At 40.7% G+C, this 26,208-nt stretch overlaps 2 protein-coding genes across 2 annotated transcripts in view; both read right to left on the bottom strand.

The window, feature by feature from the left end:
* Positions 1 to 513: 513 nt before the first annotated feature.
* WBP2 (WW domain binding protein 2) lies at positions 514 to 17,756 on the bottom strand. The gene is given in 9 exon segments (XM_042453697.1): positions 514 to 2,882; positions 3,673 to 3,749; positions 5,682 to 5,804; positions 6,809 to 6,946; positions 7,652 to 7,744; positions 11,524 to 11,659; positions 12,680 to 12,712; positions 12,714 to 12,789; positions 17,601 to 17,756. Coding segments are annotated over 9 exon segments (789 nt in total). The 5' UTR covers positions 17,660 to 17,756; the 3' UTR covers positions 514 to 2,828.
* A 3,320-nt stretch (positions 17,757 to 21,076) lies between these two features.
* The window catches only part of TRIM47 (tripartite motif containing 47), a 34,108-nt gene continuing 28,976 nt past the window's right edge, over positions 21,077 to 26,208 (bottom strand). Inside the window, 1 exon segment of the mRNA XM_042453700.1 lies at positions 21,077 to 26,019. Coding sequence (XP_042309634.1) covers positions 25,394 to 26,019 — 626 coding nt within the window. The 3' untranslated portion in view covers positions 21,077 to 25,393.

Genomic DNA, 26,208 nt, shown 5'->3' with positions numbered 1-26,208 from the left:
GACTCAGAGTCAAGGCTTCCTTAATTGTCCATCCATCTGTAATACTGTTTTCTCCTTTTTCTAGTGTCTTCTATCTTGTGAAGCATTATTATCTTTTCTATTCAGTCATGCTTTCTCATAATATAGCCAAAATACAACAGTCTCAGTTTCATCATCTTGTATTCTAGAGAGAATTCAGACTTGATTTGCTCTAGGACCTCTTTGTTTGTCTTTTTAGTAGTCCACAGTGTCCATAGAACTTTTCAAATGAGTTGATTTTCCTCCTATCCGCTTTCTTCACTGTCCAGTTTTCACAATAATATTTTTAACATTTAATGTTTTTTAATTTCATAAATGGTTTAATTGTTTTTAAATCTTATATACTTTTATTTATACTTTTGTATTATTTTAAACATGTTGTTAGCTGACTTGAGTAACATTATTGAGAGAAAGGTGGGATAAAAATGAATAGTAGTAGTAGCAGAAGAACTACAACAGCCCACCCAAAAATGTACATAAACTGAGCCAGAGAGATTTGATGTATGTTATCTTTACTTCACAGTCTCAGCAAATCAAAAGACAGCCTTGAAGTCAAATTAACCATTTCACATTCATAATATATTATTAGAATTTCTCCAAAATACATACCTATTTTTAAAATATGTTTCTTTACATCACTGCAGTTTAAAATGCAAATCGGGGGGGGGGGGGGGAATAGTGCACTAGACAGAGACGGGGTGTGCACCAGTATCAAGACCACTGGTCAGGTAGATAGCATTTGGGAAAACAAACTAAGGCCTTAGTGGGACCTTGCCTATCAGTAAAATGATACTTACACTGCTATTAGTACAGGGTTGTTTTAAAAGCTCCTGCTGGAAAAGCCTCTGCAGAGAAGTACGTGAACTGAATTTGCATGCTGCACAAATTCAAGGTCCTCACCTATTTGGCTGTCAATTGACCCTGCAGCAAAACAGCAAGGTGACTGCTACTGAGAATGCAAATGGAGATGTTTTTTCAGCAAACAAACCAGCTTGCACTTCCATCTCATGAAAATTCAGAAGGTCTATAATTTTACTTAAAATTAAATATAGTGATGGCAGGGAAGTAAAAATCAAGCATTGCAGAGGCATGCAGTTAAACTACCCCAATTCACCATGTTCTTGGCAACTGAACCTATCTGCATCTTTCCTTGGGATCTCTGCAACCACCACAGAAAAACGTTGACTTCCACTGCTGAGAAGAATGGAGTCATAATGTAGCCAAAGCTGGAATTAACTAGTGTTGCCTCAAACACTAGCAGGGACCTAGGTTCAAAGCAAATAAGAAAGGAGGTTGAAGCTTCCAGCGCTGGCTTCAAATGTTAACTTTCCAGAGAGCCCCAATTTCAAAAACAAACTTCAGGAACACATGGATTTCTGTACATATCAGACTTTCAATTTATTTGTATGTGACTCTGAAGCAATGCTAATGAAATAATGGATTTTCAATTTCTAGGCACACTGGAACACTCCAGCTATCTAAGTAAATATTGAATTTCAGGTGGGTTGTTGTAGAACTTTGGGGGCTGTGTGTGCTCATGCATGCCTAGGACTACTGGCATATACATGCAATTCCTATTATCTCTCATTGCTTCCTCTTCATATTTTGAGTCAAAAAACAAAAACAAAAGCACTATATTATAGTAGTTCTGTCGTGCATGGCATTTCACTGATGTTAATTCTTCTAGAGTGTGAGTAATGCAGTCCTCCTCCAGATATTAAGCTGCAGCTCCCAGGATCCTCACTACTGACTATGCTGCTTAGAACTGCTGGGAGCTGCAGACCAAAAACATCTGGAAAACCATACAATTCCCAACCCTTACCACAGGTTGGTGCAGGAACCTCCAAGAAGATGCAGGAATTCCCAAAAAGATTTTGCTTTTTGTCAGTTTAGACCCCATCTGAATAATCACTACTCTTGAAGATGATGCTTACCAAACATCTGAACATCATGCAACAAAAAGGGGAAGTGCCTTGCATCAGATTATGATATTCTAACACTAAAATCTGAGCAATAAATAAATAAATATAAACAAAAATAAATTAATATGTCAGCCATATTCCACAGAAATTTGTTTAGCTGCTAGAAATGAAAATTAGACAAATCAACTACCAAGTTAGCTGTGATGATACTATGCATCATGGGCCAGATCCATGCAGCCATTATTTTACTGTTGTACAAAATAAATTAAGAAAGATGCATAACCGGACAGGAATGTTTTAAAATCAATTCATGATGCATACATGCCACTGTATTACCTTCTGTAAAAGAAGTGGCAGAACATGCTAGTGTCCAAACAAAACCAAACTTCTAAGAATGTGCCATTAGATTTGTCAGAAGATCAGTGCATTTCCTTGGTCAAAACATGGCAGGGTTCATGCAATGAAGAATTGACTGAGAGATCACAATGCTGAACATCTTCCAAAGCTTTGCCACACACGACAGCTGGACATTAAGAGATCCACACCTACCAAATTCAACCTTCGTTTCTGTTTAAGGAGTCTTTGTTCAGGGAGGTATGTTCTCCAGGATGCTTCAAAGATGGGATGAGAGAAGAAGAAGAAAGCTTTTCCTTCATTTTATCATTGACAAGGAGAAAGAATAATATTGAAGAGAAAAATATATTCTTAAGTTAGGTGCATGTGATAATCCAGGAAAGTGTTAGATGCTTTTCTAATGAAACACGCATCTCCCCCTGCTGCCTGTGGGGGTTACGTGCACTGGAAGGAGATTAGACAGTCCTTATCATTGTCATATCGCTTATCAATATTAAACCGAATGGGAATAAAGAAGCAATGTGTGGTGACTCTCTATTGGGTTTTCTTATCCTCTGGAGGAAAATAGGGAGGTGGAGGTGGCTGATCCTAAAATGAGAAACAGAAAATGAGATAAAGAGAAAAAATTAACAATTTTACATTGACACACTTTAACTGCATAAGCAACCAAGTTTGCTAGATCAGATCCACTACAACAAGTATGTGAAACAACATTTTAAAACTCTCTTAAGAGTTGCTTCCTCGTTATTCACTTAGGCCCTTCTAATTAAGCTGGAACCTGGAAGCCAAAGTATTGCTCTATTATGAACTCACCTCCTTAGTTAAGCCACTAACTGTAAATGGGGATTACCTACATCACAAAGTGAATACTATGATGATGCTAGTAGATTTCTGCATCAGCAAGCACTTGTTTCAGTTACTCTTACATCATGCTCCTGAACTTACATCTTACTTACATCATGTATTCTTGCTTTTTGTCATCAGTATCTACTTTATAAAACAAAATTCTCATGCTATAGACTCTGTTTATTTCTTGCCTTCCTCTGCTGTTGGCCATACTAACAGCAATATGGCTTACTTATAAGCATTATTCTTCTAGTTGATATCATCTCGTAACATATGGATGTGAAAGATTTTGGAGAACATGCTGGAAGGCTATTTGTACCTTCCCCCCTTAATTTATAAGACTTTAGTGCCAAAGAAACCAGAAACAGAGTCTAAGGGTATATGATGCAGCCATCTTCATGACACAAAGAGGCTCTGGATCTAGTCAGTGCCTGAGTGAGAATCCCAAATAAGGCTCCTTCAATACTATAATGCAGGCAGGGAGGGGACCAATGCTATAAATACACTAAATACATAAATATTCAGAGCTTACCATTGGCATATAGACATTATGAGGGTTGCCAGGGTTGTAATAAGCACTTGCAGCAGCTTCTGCAGCCTTGGCTTCAGCTGTAGGGGGGGGGAAAGCAAGTTAAATAGGAACTGCTTTGGGAACTGCAGCATATTGATGGGATAAGTTCAAAGGGGGAAATGTGGCAAGGGGAGAGCAACTTCAGTCTTCACATTAAAAGAATAGACGAGCACAAACACAGTGTGTTGCAATCCTTTGTCAATTAATCCAGGAACAAGTTCTGGACCAGAATGCTTTCCACTAGCTCTCTTCTCATTGCTCGGATCTCTTTGAAACCTCTTTTCCATTACATCTGAAATTGGGTTTAATGTTGCTTTACAGTAAATCAGGAGCAAAGTAGGAATGAGAGCAATGATCCTAACACTGTTTAAATAAAGGCAAACAAAATGGAATTGCTTTTTCTAGGTGTCTATGACAAACGACACTGTATTTGCAGGTTTCTGCAAATATTTTCCCCTCTTAGTGCTTTTAAACATTTGCTTCTCTAACACTTTTAAAGAGGCTTGGAGAGAGAGCCTTCAACAACTGCACTACATGTGGATAAATACAGGTATATAACTACCCCCCCACACACACACACATCTAGCTAGCTGCTTTCTTAATGATATTCTGCCCCTTCTTGATAAATCACTCAGATGTCATAGAATTTTTCCAAGTTTCTTGTTAAAGGGGTTAAAAGAAAGGTAGCCAATGTTCCCCCACAATGGTCATCCTGGAAATATAATGGTAGACCTCATAGTTCTTATTCTAAGACTAGCCAACATCTTACATGCGACTACTGTTGTTCCTTTGTCCCATGACAATAGAATGCCTTTGGCATTCAGGTTATTTTGGCACCTAAGTAGAATGTATATAAACATATGACCTGTCCTTCATAATAAACAGGCAACAGCAGCAAAACAAAACAGGCTATTCAAAGCTCTCTCATATCAAAAACCTGCTGTCCATCTGCTTAAAGGTTATAGAGCTGGCCTTGTACATAAGATCAGGGCTGCCCTTTTCTCTCTGTTCTTGCTCACCTCCGGTAAAAACATAGAGCCATCCCATCACTTTTGCTACGCACTGTTCAATTTCATGGTTAGACATATTGTAGAGATCTGCTGCATGATTAGTGGGAATAACAGTTCTACATGAAAGATAAACTTAGACATTTCCAGAGGAATTCCTTTTAGAAAACTGGACCACTGCTCTAAACAGAAGCAGAGGAGTGCAATTTGATGTGGGGGACAGGCAGAACAGAGCACTAAAGTCTTCTCTAACAACCCTCTTTCCTAGTCAGGGTTCCAAAAGTGTTTCTAGCCCATCAGGGAAGAGTAAGCAAATAGGGGAGAGGGTGGAAGAAACTGCAAGAAAAATTCATTGGGTAGGGAAAAGATTAAATACTTGCTTTCTATCTTGACAAACAGGACCCTCTGCTGTTTTGCAACTGTTTGGGGCAATCCAGGTCTGTTGGCAAGCACCTAGTCACCCCTCAATAAGTGCTTATAGAACCTTCTCTTTCTGTAATTCTGTTCTATAAAATGAATTTAAACCAAGCAAATTGTCATCCCCATGGAAAACTTGCATGACTCGTTTCTTGAGGAACTGGAGTCTTCTTTTCTCTTTGCTGATTATGTAATGGAAGAAAATGTGTGTTTTGCTTTCTATATGAATTGCAATTGCAAAACTGGCAGTGAAGAAACAATTACTTCTTTGTAAATGAGTGAGTTAGCTTTGGAGCTAAGAAGAGATGATTTAATATGAACCTCAATAGTACCATTTTTAGAAACCTGCCTTCTCGGTTGAAACTGCACTACTGTGTTATGAGTTTCCAGAACACAAGTTTCACTAACAAAAGGCTAAATAATTACTGTCAAGATCTACTTAGATTTTCATGAATCCTGCTGAAAACAGAATAGACTCAAAGGCCTTGTTTAGTTCTACTGCATTTCAGAGTATTTGAGATTTGTCCCTCTGGCCTCAGCCATTACCTGCTGGAGTGGAGGGAAGATCTGGGCCAGCAGCAGGTGGCTCCATGGGCCCAGGATAGGGAGGAGGGGGAAGTTGCATGTACCCCATATCTCCATCCAGTGGTGGACCAGGATACAATTCAGCTGCAACAGAGAATGACAGAATAAAATATTGGAAAAACAAGACTTCCGGTTACGGTGGGAAGACGAGAGGACTAGTTGGGTCCCGAATCGCCCCCCCCCCCGGCGTTTGTGAGGCCAGGGTTGCCCTTGGCGGAGAGGAGTGAAGCGGAGCCGGCAACAACGCCAGTGGTTAGCGGTGAAGTTGGCCAGAGGAGAGGAGAAGACTGGGTTGCCAGGGTGAAGCGGAAAAGCAAGCGCTTCATGGGAGGAGTAGGAAGGGACCCAGAACAGACTGCAGACTGCCCCCACCACAATTTTGGTGCCTTAGGCTTTAGTCTTCAAGACAGCCCCTCTAATGTTTTACTGAAATATCTGCTTTTAAGATGACACAGTAGTTTTTTAAAAAATATGTTTTTTATTCAATTGAACTTTCTGCCTTTTGCTCTTCTCCTTTCTCCCCTCCCCAATTTGTTTATGGAGCAGACTTTGAGAGTTATAGAAGGAAGTGGAAATTTACCCCTATCTGGTTTACTGGCAGAAGCAGTTGCATCAGAAGAAAAACTTAACTGGATTTCATCCAGGATTTTTTGAGAGAATGAATGTATCATACTAAACCCCTCCGTCAAGTATAGTATTATGTTGCTTCTGGGAAGTTACAACAAATAAGATGCCAAGTTCTAAGCTACCTCAGAGATAACTACTTCTTGTCAATCCAACTGCTTATCAGTCTCCAGATTAGCTCCCATCTGATTTCATGGTAATAGGAAAAACTAATCATTGTCAAAGGATACATATTGAAAGGTACTGGAAAAAGAAACAACTGTTTGTCATGCTTTATTCTGAGGGAACTCTAGTTATTAAAAACAAAAATTAGCCTCTATTTAATAAGGGAGTTGACAGTTTGTTGACATCTGAAAGTGACTCACTGTCACAACAAAGCAAGTGAGGTTTTCCCTTCATTTTATATAACATTTTAAAATTAAAGAGGAATTTCAGGGTTTCCCTCTTTCACTTCCATAACTCACCAGGAGGTGGTGGTGGGTATGGGTATCCTGAAGGAGGTGCTGGGTACATTCCATTGGCAGCAAGGGGTGGAAAGGTATAACCCCCATTCGGCATGTATGAGTAACCATACGCTCCATTGGGGACCTCACCCCGTGAAGCTGTAAAACAAAGGGTCAGTACATTCTATCAAGCCAAGCAGATCCATTTCAGTAATACAAATATAGTCAGAACCACAACAGCACAACAATTCTAAAAGACTTGAAACCCCTTGCTTTAATAAGACCAAGCAAATCTGCAGCTGGTGAGATAAATAATTACAGGGTTCTTCACCATATCTTATAACACCATCATGCAACATTAATTGGTTCTGAGTGTTTCCTGTATGCTGTTCAGAGTTGGCAGAAGCACTGTGGGGTCTGGTGGAGTAGAAAAGGGGCCTGGTGTAGGAGAAAAGGGAAAAAACCCTTTAGTAGAATAATATATCTGGCTTGGTATCTAATTCCCCTGCAGCACACTGGCTGGGAATGTAGAAAGACAACATGTACAACTGCTTGAGGCCCAATGCTGAAAAAATAAGCTGGAGAAGGAGATATAAGAAACTGCAAAGGCTGCAAGGTGCCAATTAAAAGCTATAGCTTAGCCAAGTAATTTCACTCTAGGCTTCATGTCTAGTATCAGAAGACAACATTAATATTAAACGTTATTCAATTAACCAAATAAAAATGTTACTTTTTACTACAGACACTTACAATCCTTTAATACGTTAAGTCTTCTAGATGTTACAGTCTCATTACCCACAAAGTACCTACAGTTCCAGATCTGTCTCTGGCTGAATTAGCTTCCCTATGAAAAACTATCAGTACCTTGAGATGCTACTTGTAGCATACGCTGTCCAAATTCAATGGCACCTCCAGCTGAGAATGACATTTTGAATGTTGCAGATCCCTCCCAACCTCCTAGAAAGAAAATAAAAGATAATATGCATTGAGCTGGCCTACTATCAAACTCCATAAAAGGCTGTTGCTGAGTTCCAAAGATCCTGTGCAGATTTCCATGTGCTGTATTTCAAGGTTGCCATGTATGAAAGCACCTTGGAAAACAAAGAATAGACCTTTCACTATAAAAGAACATATCACAATGACTAGGGGTCAATATAGTTTGTATTACAAAAAACAGAGGTGCTTAATTCAGAACACCAATAAAACCTAGCTAGTTCAACTGATTACCATTAAATGTGAGAGAAGTGTGTAAAGTGAAATAGCAGAACAGAAATAGGAACTTAATGCTTCTCCCAGTTTAAAACTATATATTCTCTGAATAAAATAAAAAAGGACCACAGTGAAGTCAAAATAAAAAAACTTGCATGCATTTGCATATAAATAACATGGGATGATGGGAAATTTTTAAAAGTTTATTGTGAAAGCAGGATAAATGTAGCATCTTGTTTCTGCATCAGCTGTCATTTTTAAAAGCAGGTTTCTGGATCACATCAAAAAGCAGATACTAGGCTTCTGCATCATGCATAGTTCTGAATAGCCTCCAGCAATGTTTGCCTTCCATTCCTCATCCATCCACACTTTGACATACCTATTTGCTACAACAATCTGTTTACCAATCTGTAATTTGCATCAAACCAGAAGCACCATATTCTGATGCAAAAGACTAGCCTTTGTTCTATGTTAGTTCCTTTAAAAATGGAGTGAAAATACTTTGATTTCCCCTTATAGAGTGGCTAACAGCCAACCAAAAACAGTAAATTCTGTTTGCCAACCTCTGGCAGACTTAAATATCAAGAAGATTAGATTTGCTCTGAGTCAGCAAAGGCAAATTAAATTTTGCTAAAAAGTCTCAGTGATGCCCTTTAAAAGTTAGTCATAGATCAGTCTAAAAGAACAATCAATTTGATATGGAATTAAATGGTAACAAAGATAACCAAATTGAGGCTGTCATACTTTGGCCACCTCATGAGAAGGCGTGACTCACTACAAAAGGCAATAAAGCTAGGAAAGGTGGAGGGCAGAAAGAAGAGAGAAAGACTGCACACCCTCAATCAAGGAGGCCATGAGACTAGAGGACCTGAGGAGAGCAGATGATGATAGGGTGTCTCATTCACAGGGTCGGCACAAGTCTAAGAGGTTAAACAGACCGGCTAAAAGTGCTGACATTGGGATGGAGTGGGTGTGTGGCAACCTTACGCCAGATGCCCCAACTCTACCCCTAAGCTTCCAGGAAGCCGCTGGGCTGACCAGATAGCAGGCAGATCCATGTCGTTTCTTCGGCTGCACCAAAGAAACACAGTAAAAATGCTGCTGCTACGACAACAAGAGCTTTTTGCTGGCTCCAAAAGGAGCAGCTTTCTGCCACTTCTTTTGGAGCCAGCAAATTGCCAGATCGGGGGTCCAGCATGCAGTTGCTGCAGCCCCAATTCGGTGCTCAAAGGGGCGACAACAAGCCGCTCCTTTGGGGCCGCCTGTTTAGCCCCTAAGTTGACTCAAGGGCAGTTAACAAATTCTTATAATTCGGCTTAAGGAAGCTAACATGGGTTAGAGAAACAGCATTCTTAGTAACAAGAAGTTTGGAAACACACACAACAGCCTGTCATCTGTGTCACAGCAGAAAGAACAGAATATGCAGATATGAACCATCCATTAATGTGAGACCTGAGTGTGCATACAGACAATCACCCATTAAAAGGAACTATTCTAAGGACAATTCAAACCAGTTCTGTAACACATCTAAAAACATAAAAGCTTCTCTGTGCCAGAACTGCTCTATTTGATCCTTGAGGCATAGAAGAGCTTGACCTGCTGTTCAGTGCCTCTTAGAGACCTGGCTAATCCCACTTAATCCAACTAATAAGGATTTGAAAGCCAGTATTACCAAGTGTCCAGTGTTTGGGTGGCTTCATAGCTAAACCAAAACATGAGATTGTCAGGCTTTTGTCTCTATTCTTTCATTGCTAGCAGGTGATGGGAGAGTTTTTGTGGTCAATGATGGATGCTTAGAGCGCCTCTGATGAACAATGGAAAAGGAAGAGCAATAAGGGGTGTTCTAGTTAGGCTCTGAATGTCCGAAGTATTCCAGGGACTGGCTATTTAGCTGCTAAACCCCAGCTTTATTCACTAGCACAGTGCTTTAGACCATGCAGTAACAGCTGTGCACTTATCAGGACAATTCCTGCCCACTGCTGCAGGCTGGTCATTCTTCATGCTCACCAGAGGGTAGTAGTACATTTACCATGTCAGGGCACAGTGGACTATCTTTCTTCCTTTCAGGAAGAAGATTGGAGGAAGGCCTAAGCATTTAAACTTTTGATTCTTCAAAAAAACCAAAACAACCCTATACATAATAGAAGTCTTGTGTATTGTTTAGCACATATAAAATTATCCAGTTTTGTCTCTAGAAGCATAGCTATCTATGCCTATGATATCTTATTGGCTACATAGTAATTGTGGAGTGGGGAGTGGGTTGCCAATCCATAAAAGCTTATGCCAAATAAAACAGTCTTTAAGATGTCATTAGATTCATTATGTAACTTATTATGGCAGGTACTTTCACTGAATGACATAGGCTCCCACCTACTTCAGAACTGTAATGTACCTCTTGACCAGCCTATAGGAAGCACAAGATCTAGTTATTAATACATGCTTGACTCTTTGGCCATCTTCTAGGCATATACACTTTTCTGCTAATCTTCTCATCAGTCATTGTTCCAAAGAAAGACTGGTGAAGTATAAGAGAAGTATGTGTATTGCTAGGTGAGACTTAATGAAGTCAAAGCCACAGATAAAGAATTCTGGCACACAAGTGAGGATGATCAGACACCTCCAAAGCTGGTTTCTCCCAAAGGACCATGCTATGTTAGCACTACCAGAATGGAAGGTTGAAGTAAACCAATATGTAAAACCCTTTTCCAGAGATACATTGTTTTCTTTTTAATATATTTAAAATGTGTATATTTTAAAATTACACAAGTGGAGGAAGAAAAGGAGATCGCTGAAATATTGTCTGAAAATATTCATGCACCACAAAAGTAAACACTTTTCAAGTGCTTTCCAGTCAATTAATTCAAAAGTTTGCACTGAAGAAAGACTATTCATTGCTATTGCTATGTTACAACAATATTGCAACAAATATTGCTATTACAATTATTGCTAGCAATCAATAAAATTATTCTCACTCAGAATAGTCCAACTTGGGGACAGGAGATAAAATTTAATTACTTTGGTTTAGGATGAAGAAATGTGTGTGTGTGTGTGTGTGTGTGTCTGTTCATGTGCACGCATGAAAATGCATGATTCAGTTTAAAACAGAGGGTAAGTGTGGCTCCTGGGCTGCACACATTTCCCAGGGCCCTCACTGTGGCCTGTGAGACTTTGCCTGGGCTTGGCCCCACATAGCCGATACTCCCACAAGCATACTGGTGCACCGTTTTATCAAGATAGGTTTAGATACATTTACAGCTAAAAATTAAATTTACATGTTTTAAAGCAGGTTCTGGCATGTGTGACTCGCCATTGGTGGAGACCACTGCTAGGCTAAATGGACCTTTAACTGGATTTTGCACTTCATTTTTTCTGTTTTTAAAGAAAACTGTCTGCAACAGTTGGTGAGAAAAGCCTGTTTTATATTTACAAGAATCCAAATTCCATGCCAATTCCAGGGTGCTCTTCATTTTGCAGTACACTCACAAAATGGAAAGCATCGAACACAAAGGCTCTGCTATGGTACATACCTCCTGCTTCTGCTTTCACTGCACCTTTGATATAATTTGCTCCAAAAACTGGCTGCTTAATCTCACAATCTTTCATCAAATAAAAGGGCATCATGAAAGACTGCATTGGATCTTTTCCTTTGGACACAAAGATTATCTGCAAGCAAAAATAAAAAATATCTTTAACAATGAACATAGATAAAAGAAAACACTGGAGCTCACTACTACAGACTAGAATCTGAAAAGAGCCTAAATACCCTAAAGGCACCAGATCCTAGTCTGATCTTGGAAGCTAAGCAGAGTCAGCCCCGGTTAGTGCTTAGATGGGAGAACAATAAGGAATACCAGGTACTGTAGGCTACATTTCAGAGGAAAGAACTGGCAAAACCACCTTTGAGTATTCCTTGCCAAAGAAACCCTATGAAATTCATGATTTTTCCTCAAGTTGACAGGCAACTTGAAGGCATGAAAACACACAGAATCTGAAAAAATGAAGCCTTCTGAATCTTATGTTTCTGCATGTCATATATTCAATAGGAACAAACCATTAATTCAGTAGATACTATGAAGTAGCAATTCACTCTACAAACATATATTACCTGGTATTATTTATTATCTGCCTATTGATGATATGTTATATAAGTATTGCCAGCTCATGAAAACTCTGTCACAGTATTTCAAAGTTATTAAAAGTCCATCTAGTGCTGGCCTCCCTACATCAACTGACCTCCTCTTTTACTTGGCTCGCTAATAAAGGAATCCCACCCAGGTGGATCTGTATTATCTCTCTTCTAATTTTCAACAAACTACACTCATGAGTATACAGTTATGTGCAAAAATAATTTACATTATACATAAAATACAGCTATACATTAAGGTTAAAATAGGTTAAGTCAGTGTAGCGATTCAAAAAAGAACTGTGTTTGGACTCATGTCTCTTCACACTAGAATTATGGCTGAGATCCTCTTCCACACTTACATGGGCATCCTGTTCCAATAGCTGACATGGAGTGAAGAAAAACAGTGCAAGTATCCCCCTCTGCATTGCATATGAATAGAAAACAGCTTGCACAAGGGAGTACTGGATACCGTCTTATGCAAGCATGTAAAATGTTCAACTGCCAACATACCGTGGAGTTACATTGGTGAAATATAAAGTACCTGCTTGCCTACTTACTCGATATGGGGTCATGAAGACACTGCCTTTTTTTTGTTCCCTTGAAAGCATCTGGCATATGTTCCATATCATGGAATGTAACTTCAATGTGATCATAAGTCATCAAGATGCTATATAAAAACAGAAGACAAAACACTTGAATTAATTTCTTAGCAATCATTTAGTCACCCCTCCTTTTTCACAGGGGATCCATTCCAGACCCCCTCGCAAAAACAGAGTTTTGCCTATATTTAAGCCCCACTGGCTTGAATATAGGCACGGGCATGTGGGGGCATGGCCCATTCATCCCTCATGCACAAGTGAGGGACGCGGATTCCAAAATTGCAAGAACGGAGGGAGGACTGTATATATAGATACATACTATAGGGTTTTGAATGTCTCTTATTATCACACTGTAGGATTCCAAGTGTGTCGCATATATAAGACACATTGTGAGCTACAGTGACTGCAATCTGGGATAGCAGCAACCCGATGGGTTAAAAAAAAACCTGAATGGAAGTCATCACAAAAACAGAAGGCTCTATCAAGCGATACAGCAATACCAAAGCCAGTGTTCTTTGTGTGTCTAGAACTAGCTAGTCTGCAATGCCATAGCATGAGGTTCTCATTCAGTGTAGGAACAAAAGTCTTATCCAAAGGTTGTTGCAGCTTTGTAAATGAATTCCGCATGCCACATTCTGGGGACTATGCCTGCTATTTAGGAGCATTTAATTACTATAATATAAACACATTACTCTTCTCTGCTCACATTAGGCCTCTGTTCACATGGCTGACAGGAAATACTGTGATTACTGTATATGGACTAAAAGAGCCAACCAGTATTTTCTAGGGAGAACTCACTGAAGCTTTATTTATTAAAATTTTATTCCACCCCTCTCTCTCTCTCTCTCTCTCTCTCACACACACACACACACACACACACAGGGAGGGAGGGAGTCAATAAGGCTAACAATCAGACTGAACAAAAATATAATTAAAATTCAGAAAGAGTTTAAATATTAAAACACATCAGTAAAAAAAAAGCACCTAGTCAGTCAAAAGCCTGTTCCTGAGCAACATGACAGCTTTAAAAGCTTCACTTGAAAAGGTATATGGTTTCTGATGGGAAGACAAGAGATAGAGCCAACATAATCTACTTTAATGTAGGGTTCCAGAGTCTGCAAGCAGCCACCAAAAAAGCCCTCTTTCATGTCTGAAACCAAACATGCTGGTGAAAGTGGCAGGACCAAAATAAAGTTCCCCGTTGAAGTTTTCAAAGACTGTTCAACCTCATACAGGAGAATCAGACAGCCTATAGCCGTTTCATATAGTGCTTTAGAGATGATTATGAGGACTATGAATTGTGTCTAGAAACAGACACAACAGGGTCATATGCAGGTGATTTTTAAGCATCTGCTCTTGCAAACATGCACTAATTACATTGATTTTTTATACTTTGGCACCCTTATTTCAGCACATTTACAGTCTGCAACAAACTCTGTCAGTTGTTTCTAAATAACACAAAGAAATGCAGGAAATTGGTAACATATATTTGTATGTATGTGCTGCCATCTCCAGGGTACAGTATCTTTTACTGCCTCCAGTTGTCTTGAGGCAGGCAGTTGCTTCCCCATATCACTTTTCTACAAGCTAGATAGGAGCAGGAAGTGAGGAGACAGTAACATATGGATAAAGAGAGCATCAGGTGATGGTGGTGGGATAATGCCAGAAAATTTGCAACATTGCATGGCAGTAAGATGGTATTTGTATTTCACTTGCACTTGCAATCCCTTTTTTCTGCACCGTATCAATTTAAGTTACAGGCTTTTTAAAGCATAGACACAAAACAGAGACTCTCTATTACAGAAATAATGAGCACAGCACAGCAAAGGTGCCCTCAGTCTTCAGGTTATGCAAACTGGCACTAGCAAAAGCAGTTTTGGGACTTCATTTCTCATAGCATTATTTACATCCACATTTGATGCCTCCAGAAGATCAGCAAAGGCTGTGAAATCTTGTATGGAAAGTGACCTTGAAATGTGAAATCCTATATCAGGTGTAACCAAGAAACTTAGTTATAAAAGGATGGAACAAATCAGGAAACTGGATGGTAATTGTGATCCTTCTGACATATGTTCATATACTGGCACGTGTCCCCAATTACGACGCTATTCCACATATCCTGGTTCTGGCTCCTCTTGCATTTACTATTGGGCTGTACGCACTAGTTATTCTTGGACCATGTTCTTGTTTTTGCTTGATCTGTTTGCACAGTTGTTTACATATTTTTTCTTAACTACCTTCTCAGTTGCACCTGCTGGTATCCCATGCAACCTTTCCTAAGAGTGAATGTATATGATAGCCATATACATAGTACTTTTAGCTGGGTATGGCAAAGACCATATGGCAGAGGAATGAAAAAGAGAAAGCAATCTGAGACTGTTTACAGAATAAATAAAACTTAAAACCTCAATGTGAAAACTTAAAATGCTACATTTCAATACGAGGATGCTCAGGATAGACGAAAAGAAATACGTTTTAAATATCTAATACATATACACTGAATAAAAGGTAAAGGTATTCCCCGTTGACAAGGTTGTCAAGTCATGTCCGACCGTAGGGGGTGGTGCTCATCTCCATTACTAAGCCAAAGAGTCAGCATTGTCAGAGACTACTCTGTGATCACATGGACAGCATGACTGCTCAGAACACTGTTCATCTTCCCACTGAAGTGGTACCTATTTATCTACTTGCATTTGAATGCTTTCGAACTGCTAGGTTGGCAGAACTGGGACTAGTGATGGGAGCCCACCACATCATGCGGTACCCATGCCTCAAACTACTAACCTGCTGACCCTACATAATGTATATACAATCATACTTAAAATTCATTGAATTTATTGTCACAGATTGTTGGGAGTAAAGTGCTTCCTAAAACATTTCACATAAATTAATAGAGAATAAAACTGCCCTACAGCACAAGAATTAAGAACTGGAACCTTCATGATAAGAGACAAGATGCCTCCAAGTTCCAGAGGATTAGCTATTTTGCATTGGGGGGGGGGGCAAGCCAAGGCTTGTGGTACTTTAAAGACTAACAAATATACTCCTGTGTAAGTTTTTGTGGACTAGAGTCTACGTTATCTTATAACTTCAAATGCAGCCCTCTGCTGGAACGGGAAGAACCACGGAGTACTGAAGATACAGTGGTTTGGGTGTTGGACTAGACTCTGGAGGCCAGGGTTCAAATCCTGGCTTGGCCATGGAAACCCACTGGGTGACCTTGGGTGAGTCATGCTCTTTCAGGATGGCAAAGGCAAGCCCCCTCTGAACAAAGCTTGCCAAGAAAAACCCTTAGGGTTGCCATAAATTGGAAACAACTTGAAGGCACAGAACAACAAGCACAAACTTAAACAGCAACAAAGTAAAGAAAAACTGTTTTAAAAGGCCCAAGACACTGTCACTTTGGGCAGAAAGAAGGAGCTGAGAGAAAGAGTTCTGAGGTGGCAACAGCTGCAAACCCAAGTTTCTTCCTCTGCCCAAGAGGGCAGTAACAAAAGTGCTATCAAATTCAACCTGGGCACAGGACAGATCCAGGCTGGCATAGTGGTTTGGGCGTTGGATTTAGGACACTGGGAGACCATGGAAACCAAGCGGGGCAAGTCCCAGTCAGCCCTGGAGGATGGCCATGGCAAACCCTCTCTGAACAAACACATGCCAAGAAAACCCTGTGTCAGGTCCACCACCTTAGGGCCGCCACAAATCAGAAACGACTTGAAGGGCACCCAGCAACAACAAGCAACACAGAATGTGTTATATTACACACATTATAATAACATTATAGTGAGCATTGTATTTGTGATGATGTGTTAGAGTTGTATCTGTGATGACAGTGATAGTAATATATGTGATGATAGTGACATGCATTATCATCACGGACACAACTATCACTATCATGAGTGACATAACCGTCACTGTGAGGCTACCAGGTATAATGTAATGCTAACTGCCGCATCCTGTTTTTTGAGTGTTGCTGTGTGCCTTCTTCAAGTCATATCTGACTTATGGAAACCTTAAGGTGGTGAACCTATGGTGGGGTTTTCTTGGCCGGTTTCTTCAGAGGGATTTGCTGTGTCCAAGCCATTGGCATATGCAACAATGTGAAAGCACACAACAACAAACAACAATCACAGATACAATTATTGCTTCAACAAATATAACCCTCACCGCCACATGTATAACTCTCACCATCACAGATACATCACTGTCATAGGTATCATTACCACAGATATATCACTCCATCGCAGATACAACACTTACTATCAGATATACCACTATCATCATCATAGATATCACTCTTGTCACTATCACAGGTATGTCACTCTCACTCTCACAGATATAACTCCCGTGGTGACTACCCAGCTGTAGTGATCCGTGCCATTGCAGATACAACTCTCACTACGACTATCACAGATCTATCACTCTCACGCCTATCTCAAAGTGATTTTAATTTGCATTTGTAGCGCTGGCATTTTAGTGTAAAGCGAGGGATGAGCGACATGCAGTTTTAGTTATGTGCATGTTATGCATTGATTTATGCGTCCTGCTGTCCCCCGCCTTGATCCTTCTGGGGAGGTGGACGGAAATAAAAGCTATTATTATTATTATTGTTGTTGTTATTAATATCACAGATATGCTTTTTACTATCCCAAATATCTCACTCTCACTTTGACGGGTGTATCACTGTAACAACGACACTCATAATGTATGTATACCCCTCCCTTCATCCAAGGCTCTCATAATATCACTCTCTCAGAGAGAGACATCATTCTGAATATCGCAGACGTAGTATCTCTCCCTCTCACCAGAGCCATAACCCATAACCCTCTCCTGGGCGGAGCAGGAGGGCCCTCTTCTTCTCCTCTGTCCCCCCGTTGTTTACCTTTCGCTGTTGTTGACGATGACGCCGCCGCCCTCCGAGTGGTTCCTGTTCAGCGCCATGACGACTCCCGTCTCTCCTCTCCTCTCCTCCGGCCGAAATGAGGAGACTGAGCGAGCGACGCAACAAGCCCTGAGGGGTACTTCCGGCGTAGCCGCGCTCCCGGGGCAACGCAGGCACCGGAAGAGGATGGGAGAGCGGGGCATCACGGGAAGTGTAGTTCGGGGATGGCTGAAACCAGGCCGCCATTTTAGAGCGCCCGCTCTTCGGGAGGGGGAGGGGCCGCTGGTCCCTTGCGGCAGAGAATGAGAGAACGGCCGCCCTTGGAGATTGGGGCCTTTAAGTAGAAAGGGGCCTCCTTCGTGGGTCTGGCCCCGTTTTAGGAAAGGGGTGTATACACACACACACACCTAGACACATCAATAAACACACACACATATAAACATGCACATGCACACACACATAACACACACACACACACACACATATATATACACACACAGTAATAGTGCCACTGTATTCTGCTCTGGTCAGGCCCCACCTGGAATATTGTGTCCAGTTCTGGGCACCCCAATTCAAAAAAGACATTGAGAAACTGGAGCCATGTGTCCAAAGGAGGGCCACTAAAATGGTGAAGGGTCTGGAAACCATGAAGCCCTTTGAGGAACAACTTAGGGAGCTGGGGATGTTTAGCCTGGAGAAGAGACGGTTAAGAGGTGATATGACAGCCCTGTTCAAATATTTGAAGGGATGTCATATTGAGGAGGGAGCAAGCTTGTTTTCTGCTGCTCCAGAGAACAGGACCTGGAGCAATGGATGCAAGCTACAGGAGAAGAGATTCCAGCTCAACATTAGGAGGAACTTAGGAGGACAGTAAGGGCTGTTCGACAGTGGAACACACTCTTTCCTCGGAGTGTAGTGGAGTCTCCTTCCTTAGAGGTCTTTAAGCAGAGGCTGGATGGCCATCTGTCAATGGGGATGCTTTGATTGGGAGTTCCTGCATGGCAGAATAAAGGGGTTGGATTGGGTGGCCCTTGCGGTCTCTTCCAACTCTAGGATGCTACACACACATATAAAAAAAGTAAAGGTTTCCCCTTGACATTAATGTCTAGTTGTAACGGTCTGTAACGGGCAGTGCTCATCTCTGTTACTAAACCGAAGAGGCAGTGTTGTCTAAAGACAACTCTGGTGGTCATGTGGCCAGCATAACTGTATGGAACACTGTTACCTTCCCACCAAAGTAGTACTTATTTATCTACTTGCATCTGCATGCTTTCCAACTGCTAGGTTCCAGACCCCCATGAGTTCCAAATTTCATGCATATTCAAGCCCCATAGGCTTCAATGGGGTGTGTGCCCCATTAAGGTTAATGGTTAATGGCAGTTGCCCCTCTGTGGATTTCCAAGTCTGCAGATTTCAAGTTCATGGCCGTGGAAGAGTGACTGTTTACACATACATACACACACACACACACACACACACACACACATGAGTAGCCAGCAATTATGTAGCATTACTTCTACACTATGTTGAGAGCCCACATCCCGTAATTATTATAGTACCCAAATAGTTACATTGCAAAAGGACTAAAAGTATTCCTTATTTAACCACAAACATACTGTAGTTTCAAAGTTATTGCAGGAAGGAATTAACTAACAGTAACTAATTACTTGTAGCAAATGTTGTTAGTTAATTCCTTCCTGCAATAACTTTAAAACTACAGTATGCTTGCGGTTAAATAAGGAATACTGTTAGTCCTTTTGCAACTATTTGGGTACTATAATAATTACGGGATGTGGGCTCTCTTCATAGTATAGAAGTAATGCTACATAATTGCTGGCTACTCATGTTACTGAATGAAAAAAGTGTTCTTAAAGTTCAGTCCCTATATTGGGAGAAAGGCAGGATATAAGAAAATAAAATTTATTATTATTATTATTATTATTATTATTATTATTATTATTATTATTATTATTATTTCTGGAAAACGTGAGCATCACTTCTGAAAGTAGTAAGAGAAATTGGTTATTTGCTTCCTGGAACTTTGTTGTTGTTAGCTGCCCGCAAGTTGACCTTGACTCATTGGCCATCATTGAAACAAGGGGGGTGTATGCTGATTAAAACCATTCATACCACTGAAACACTTAGGGGCTGTGCATACTGGCCATAAAGGCTGGCCTGGGGGGGGGGGTTGGGACATGGCTTCCACATGATGCATGCCCCAACTCCGCCCCCAGGGCAGTGTGATACCATGCACCACTCCACAAGGTGCATGGCATCATGGTGCTCCTCTGGCGCTGCATCCACATGACACAGCCCCAAAGGAGTGCCTTAAAGCCACGGCACCACGGCTATCACGCCTTTTCCAGGGTGCTAAAAGGAGCCACTTTTTGCAGCTCCTTTTTGTGCCCTGGAAAGACCAGATGGGGCCACGGCGTATGCTTGCCGCAGCCACAATCCGGTGTAGTTGAAGGCAGCTGCAGGCCTGTTAGTGGCTCTGAATAGGGGATGAGAGCCGACGTAGTGTAGTTGTTTGAGTGTTGGACTATGACTGGAGACCAGGGTTTGATTTGCAGCTCAGCCATGAAACCCACTGGGTGACCATGGGCAAGTCGCATTTTCTGAACCTCAGGGGAAGGCAATGGCAAACCACCTCTGAACAAGAAAACACCAGTCTGAACAAGAAAACACCGTAAGTCGGAAATGACTTGAAGGCACACAACAGCAGCCTTGACTGTTGGGACACATCAGCAGTGGTGGGTGAGCCAGACAGACCATACAGTCCCATGCCCCCTCCCCATGTACAGTATTATTAATTCTAATAATTAGTCTTGAGTGGCAACAGGTACGAATGCTCATGATTTTGAATATACTTTTTGCAAATATCAAGCTTTTACACCACTGAAGGTTGTCAAGCATTTGGTGAATTTTGTATTTCTTGTTGCTAGCTGCCCTCGAATCAGTTCCAACTCATGGTGAGCCTGTGGATGAGACATCTCCAAGAATCCCTACCCTCCATTGCCCTGCCCAGACCCTGCAAGCCCTTGCCCATAACCCCCCCGATTGAGTCTATCCATCTGGTTTGTGGGTTTCCTCTCTTCTACCCTCTACCTTTCCTAGCATTATTGTTTTTTTCCAGTGACCCATGCCTTCTCATTATGCGGCCAAAGTATGATAGTCCCAACTTGAACATCTTTGCTTCCAATGAGAGCTCTGGTCTGATTTGTTCAAGAACCCATTTGTCTTCTTGGCTGTCCATGATATCCTAAGTACGTCAATATATCTTAATGCACAGTGCTTTGAACCCTATATGAATCAATTATTTAGTTATTGCTAACTAAAACTTAATAGATCCATGGGGCTTCATTATACCTAACTTTAAATTTGCATATGTCAGCACTAGGGCAAAACTAGTTCACAGACAACTTTATTATCTATTGGCACTCCTCTTACTTGATAGTAGATTTATCTCTTGCTTTATTTGGATGGTATGACAAGTATGACAAAAATCCATTACAATCACCTGGAGACCACTTAAAAAGAAAACGGCTGTCATATGTATCTACTACTAGCAGAACTTGGCTTTTTGTATTTTTGCAACAGGGAATATCTGAAATTTAGAAGCAGGTATTTAGCCATACATTTTTAAAAACCTTGGCATTTCTGTGGCTTCGCGTGCTATTTTTACCACAGTGCTAAGTTTATTATGGCTTGATGCCATGGGTTTTTTTGGGATGAATTTCCTAGCTGGCTCAGCGGTGGATAAAACATTCATTTTTCCAGGGGCTTTGGTCCAAATTAAGATGTTGTAAGCAAGAGCTGTATTTACACCCACAAATGAACTCCTATTAGCAGCCATGGTGGAGTTGCCTAGCCCTGTTAAGGAGAACAGAAGAGGTACAAGAAAACGGAAACAGATTTAAAAAAAAAAATTGGCCAGTTTGCAAGAAAGAAAATGTATGATAGGCTTAAACTGTAGCCTGCCTTACTCTACAATTTCAAAATGTACTGCATTCATACATGGTTTCATGCCTTGAAGGTTCATATTCTAATCTCAGCATGCAAGAGTGAGCCAAAGAACAAGCAATTACTAAGAAAAGAACAAACAGTATGTCCCAAATAAATCATAAATTTGTTCATATTGCCCTAGCTCTTGCCTATTCCTGATCCACCCAACTGCATCCTAGAGAGAATTTGGGGCCTCCCCTGGAAAAGTTGCATCTGCTAGAGGCCATTTCATCAGCCTGGCTTGGATCAATTGTCCTTTTGATTTTCACATTGTCCTTTAGAGATTCACATTGCACAACTGTTCCCTGCAATGACCATCCCACCTGGTTTTTTACCTGGACAACCACATTTTTAAAAATATCCTCTTCTTCCTTTCCTTTCATTTGAAGTCCTGTGTCTCTGATTTCAAGTCATTGTTTTGAACTGAAAATCACTTGAGTCTTCTGTTAGAAAAGGAGGTGTATAAAATGAAGTGAATGAATATTGACACAAAATTCTTGCTAGTCCTTAACATGACAATCCATTGAGATTTTTCCCAATCCACCCGCTTTTAATCTCTCCAACCCATTTTAAAAAATAGATACCGCACTTCCCATTCCAAGAGATCTCCCCACACTACCTCAACCTCCTCACAAATGCATTCCCTTTATACCTCTCCCTTAGTGCTCAATAGCCTGTTAGAGGATAAGCAGAAAGCAGAGTGGAATTCATTCTTAGTTTGAAAAGAACAACGGAGAATTCAGGATTGTGTTTGCATACTGTTTAATAGAAACTAAACTTCTTCACACACTTCAGAAGATATAGAAACTGTGTGTTTTGAGGTGGGAATCTCCAAAGCAAGGAGGTCTCTAGTACTCAAATATATATATATATCCGCTTTGGAAATGTAACAATTGCACAAGACTCTGTAAAAGACCAAACATACTGGCTTTAGCCTTTTGTGCAGAAGTAACAATGAATACAGCCAGTTAGTTCAGTGTAACAAATTATCATTCCAGTTAATCCCCAAAGGCTTGTTTAAATATCACAACACTACTAGCATAGTAGTCAATCAATAAGAATTGTGCTGTTATTTGTTGTGCTGCACTAGTGGAAGTAAAAAAAATCCAGCTATGGCGACATCACTGTTTCTTGTTGGTAGCCACAAAAATCTGAATAAAACCCAGACAGCAAAGACAAATGAACGCACACAATTAACCTTATGATTAATCTCATTAATAATAATGTTAATCCCATATACAATACCATAATAGTCTTTGTTTTATATCAAGACCAAGCCTTGGGAGGTAGACAATGTTTATATTAAACTGGAGTAAATTCCTCCAAATGTAGCCGTAATACTGAATCCCTGGAGCACACCAGCATTTAGTTATTATCTCTACAAGGAATGCATGAAGAGAAATCTTGGAATTAAAAAAAAAGTAGTGCCTCTAGACTAAACACTCCCCCCCTTCTCTTCCATGAGCATAACTTTATATTAATTTTAACAATCTGGAAGATATTACAGTTGCAATTGTATACCACTGTATCAAGTATAACATTAATTGCACATCAGATTGTATCAATCAATACTATATCCTAGAGACAGAAGAAATCCAATGGACCATCAATTCCAGCACCATTCCCTGTCCTTAAATAGAATAGTTTCATTTAAATCAGGTTTATTTTGACTCCTTAATGCTTACAGAAATTTTGTAACTCCTCACGGGTTAACTCAAACTACTCAACTATAAAGAAGTGGTTTTGCAACCTCTTAGAAGGTATGCTGGTTTCTGCTCCCCACCCCAAGGATTCTCTCAGCAGTATTATGTTGAGTGCAGTATTATAGTTTTCTTTGGGTTTTTCAGGCTATGTGGCCATGTTCTAGAAGAGTTTATTCCTAAATAAACTCTTCTAGAACATGGCCACATAGCCCCAAAACCCACAGAAAACTATGCATGCCGGCCATGAAAGCCTTTGACTTCAGAACGCAATATTGTTTACGGTGTCATTTTATGGGGAAGCTGTTTTGCTGGAGAAGGTTGATTTTATAGGTCAGTCTTTGGCACATGTACCAGATGTGTTGGCCTATAACTCCCATCATCCCCAACCATTGGTTATCATATAAGATGTCATCCAACATACCTGGAAGGCACCTATGGGCACTTCTAATTCTTGCTATGTGAAAATTAAAACCTCCGTCATCTGCCTCAGATCTGTGTATCTCTCCATCCCTGCTTACGGCCTGTTCTCAAGAGTTACCAACTGTATGGCTTCCAATAAAGCATATTTTTTAAGAACTCTGAGTCAGCAAGATATTAAGTGGGAAGTGGAAAACACAGCAATACATCCTCCTGCTTGTTTCCCCTTCTGCAGTAATTAACATATTAGAATCTCAAACCCAAGCAGTTTATCCTGTCTCCCTTTAAGCATCACGAGGAACCATGTCAATATTGTGCTACCACAAATTCAAATGATACTGCAACTCAGAGGTGCTTAATTTCACTTTAGAGTTATATCCTTAGGTTTTAGGCTGATATCCAAGAATCTAGTCTGAATCTATTCCTACACCCACCCAACAGTGCATTCCTTGCTACTGTGAGTTCAATGGAGAATGTGTTTCTTCAAGTATGATGGGCAACTACTACTGGTCAAATACAGTGATTGGTGAACAGTGTCACAATTGCTGCCTGCACAGCCATTTTGTTTGTTTATATTTAGGTGTCAGGGAGGGAGCTGTCTGCAGCATAGATAAACTCTTGTTGTCTATTAAGCATGCATGGCCTTTTGTGCTGCTGTGACTAGAAAATTGCTTACAGGCGCATTTAGCAGTGTTTTACAATTGTGTATGGTAATCTGTAACCACATGGAAAACCCCAGGTGGAAAGAATGTGGTCTGCCCGTTCCAACTGATGGGATGCCTGAATATCTACCACATCTACATGGGTGACAACTCAGATCAGATCTTAGTGTGGAAATGCCAGCTTGAGAACTGGCTGTCCAAAATAAAATCAAGAAAAGAATGAGATTCAGGAATAGAAAGGAGAAAACTCTGTACTGCTAACAATAGTCTCCTGGATCATTTTCCCAAACATCCTTCCCCAAGCTGCTGGACTCCAACACCCAGGAATGTCCTGCCAGCTCCAAATTGCAATCCAACTATCTGGAGGGCACCATATTGGAGGAGGCTGACATAATGTGTCATCCAGTACTTTGTCCAATCTGGATTTAAGTAACTGAATGGACAGTCAACTTTTTCTTGTGCAGAGAATACCCTGATCCAAAATATTTCTATAAGGGGGTGTCAATGATTGGTTCATGTCCTGTAATTATCCTCACTACCTCATCTACTGTGTTTTTAAAAAATGCAGACACTGGCATTCCAGTTCTGGTCATTCTGGATCAGGGACTAGAGCCAGGTCTATTGTACTGTACTTTGGTGTGTTGATTTTTAGTGCAAGTGTGTACTGTTGGTTTTTTTAACAATACCAATAGGTTTATACAGAAAGAGAAGTGCAACAATTCAAAACACGATGTGAAAGAAAAACAAGCTTAGGGTTTTGAATTAGGCCCAGCAGGCAGAAGCCCTAAAATGTGCTATCCCTGATTAAAAAACCAAGGAGAAGAAAAAGTGATCACAGCAAATGCCCTTCATGTTTAAAGCTACCTATCAAATTATTCAATGGTGGTAGTGACTAAGATAAGAACAAGGCTTTCAATTCTAAATCACTGAGGTGACATAATGCTCCAACACAGACTTCGTGTTAATCTTTCCTGAATCCTGTGTTCTCTCCCATATGTTAAGTGCATTAACGTCGTTTCAGCACAGAGACACAGTCTTTCTTTAAAGGCCCAAGTTGCATGTGGGCATCTACACTTTCAAGGAAAAAAGCTGGCTTGAGATTGTGGTTAAAGAGCATAGGAAACTGGTGGTTGATCTTATTCTGGAAGGGGTCAAAATGGCCTTGTTTGAAGCGAGCAACTTTGAACTGCTGTAGGCACGTTGTCTTGGCATCCTTCACTCCAAAGAAAGTCAGCACCTTCTCAGAGTACTCCAAGAACACCCCAATAGTGTGGAAGAAAGGCTGCTGTATCACACAGTCAAAACCCCCAAACCAGGCAATATAGTTCTGCCCATTCCATTGTAGACAGCAGGATTTCTCATTCCTGCCCAGACGGCCTGTGTCATATGACTCCTGCGGGTTGAAGTCTTCTGTGATGACCCCGATGCTCACCCAGCCATCGATGATCTCCACTTCCCAATAATAGTTGCCCCGGTTCATGATGTTCTCACCCAGCACCTGCTCACAGTTAATAAACCTGGTTGAGCTCTGAGGGTAGCCAATGGGATTCAGCACACGCTTGGCCCCCTTGGTGCCAAACAGCTGGAGAAACTTGTCAGCCGTATCGCTGTCCAAATCAATGATGAAAGCAACTGTATGAAAGGGAAATTATTTAAAAGCAGGAAAAGAATTAGCAAAGAAGGCCACATGGTATGATTCCATTTTCTTCTAGGACAACAAAACTGAAATGTAAAACAACTGAGGATTCTTTTGTTTCTTGACTCAGGCATTATGGGTTTAGCAAGGTTAGCAATTTTAGCTCTGTTTAATTATGTGACTGG

This window comes from Sceloporus undulatus, chromosome 2, assembly GCF_019175285.1.
Source record: "Sceloporus undulatus isolate JIND9_A2432 ecotype Alabama chromosome 2, SceUnd_v1.1, whole genome shotgun sequence".
NCBI classification, from domain to species: Eukaryota; Metazoa; Chordata; class Lepidosauria; order Squamata; family Phrynosomatidae; genus Sceloporus; species Sceloporus undulatus.
This window is presented reverse-complemented; position numbering and strand designations above follow the sequence as displayed.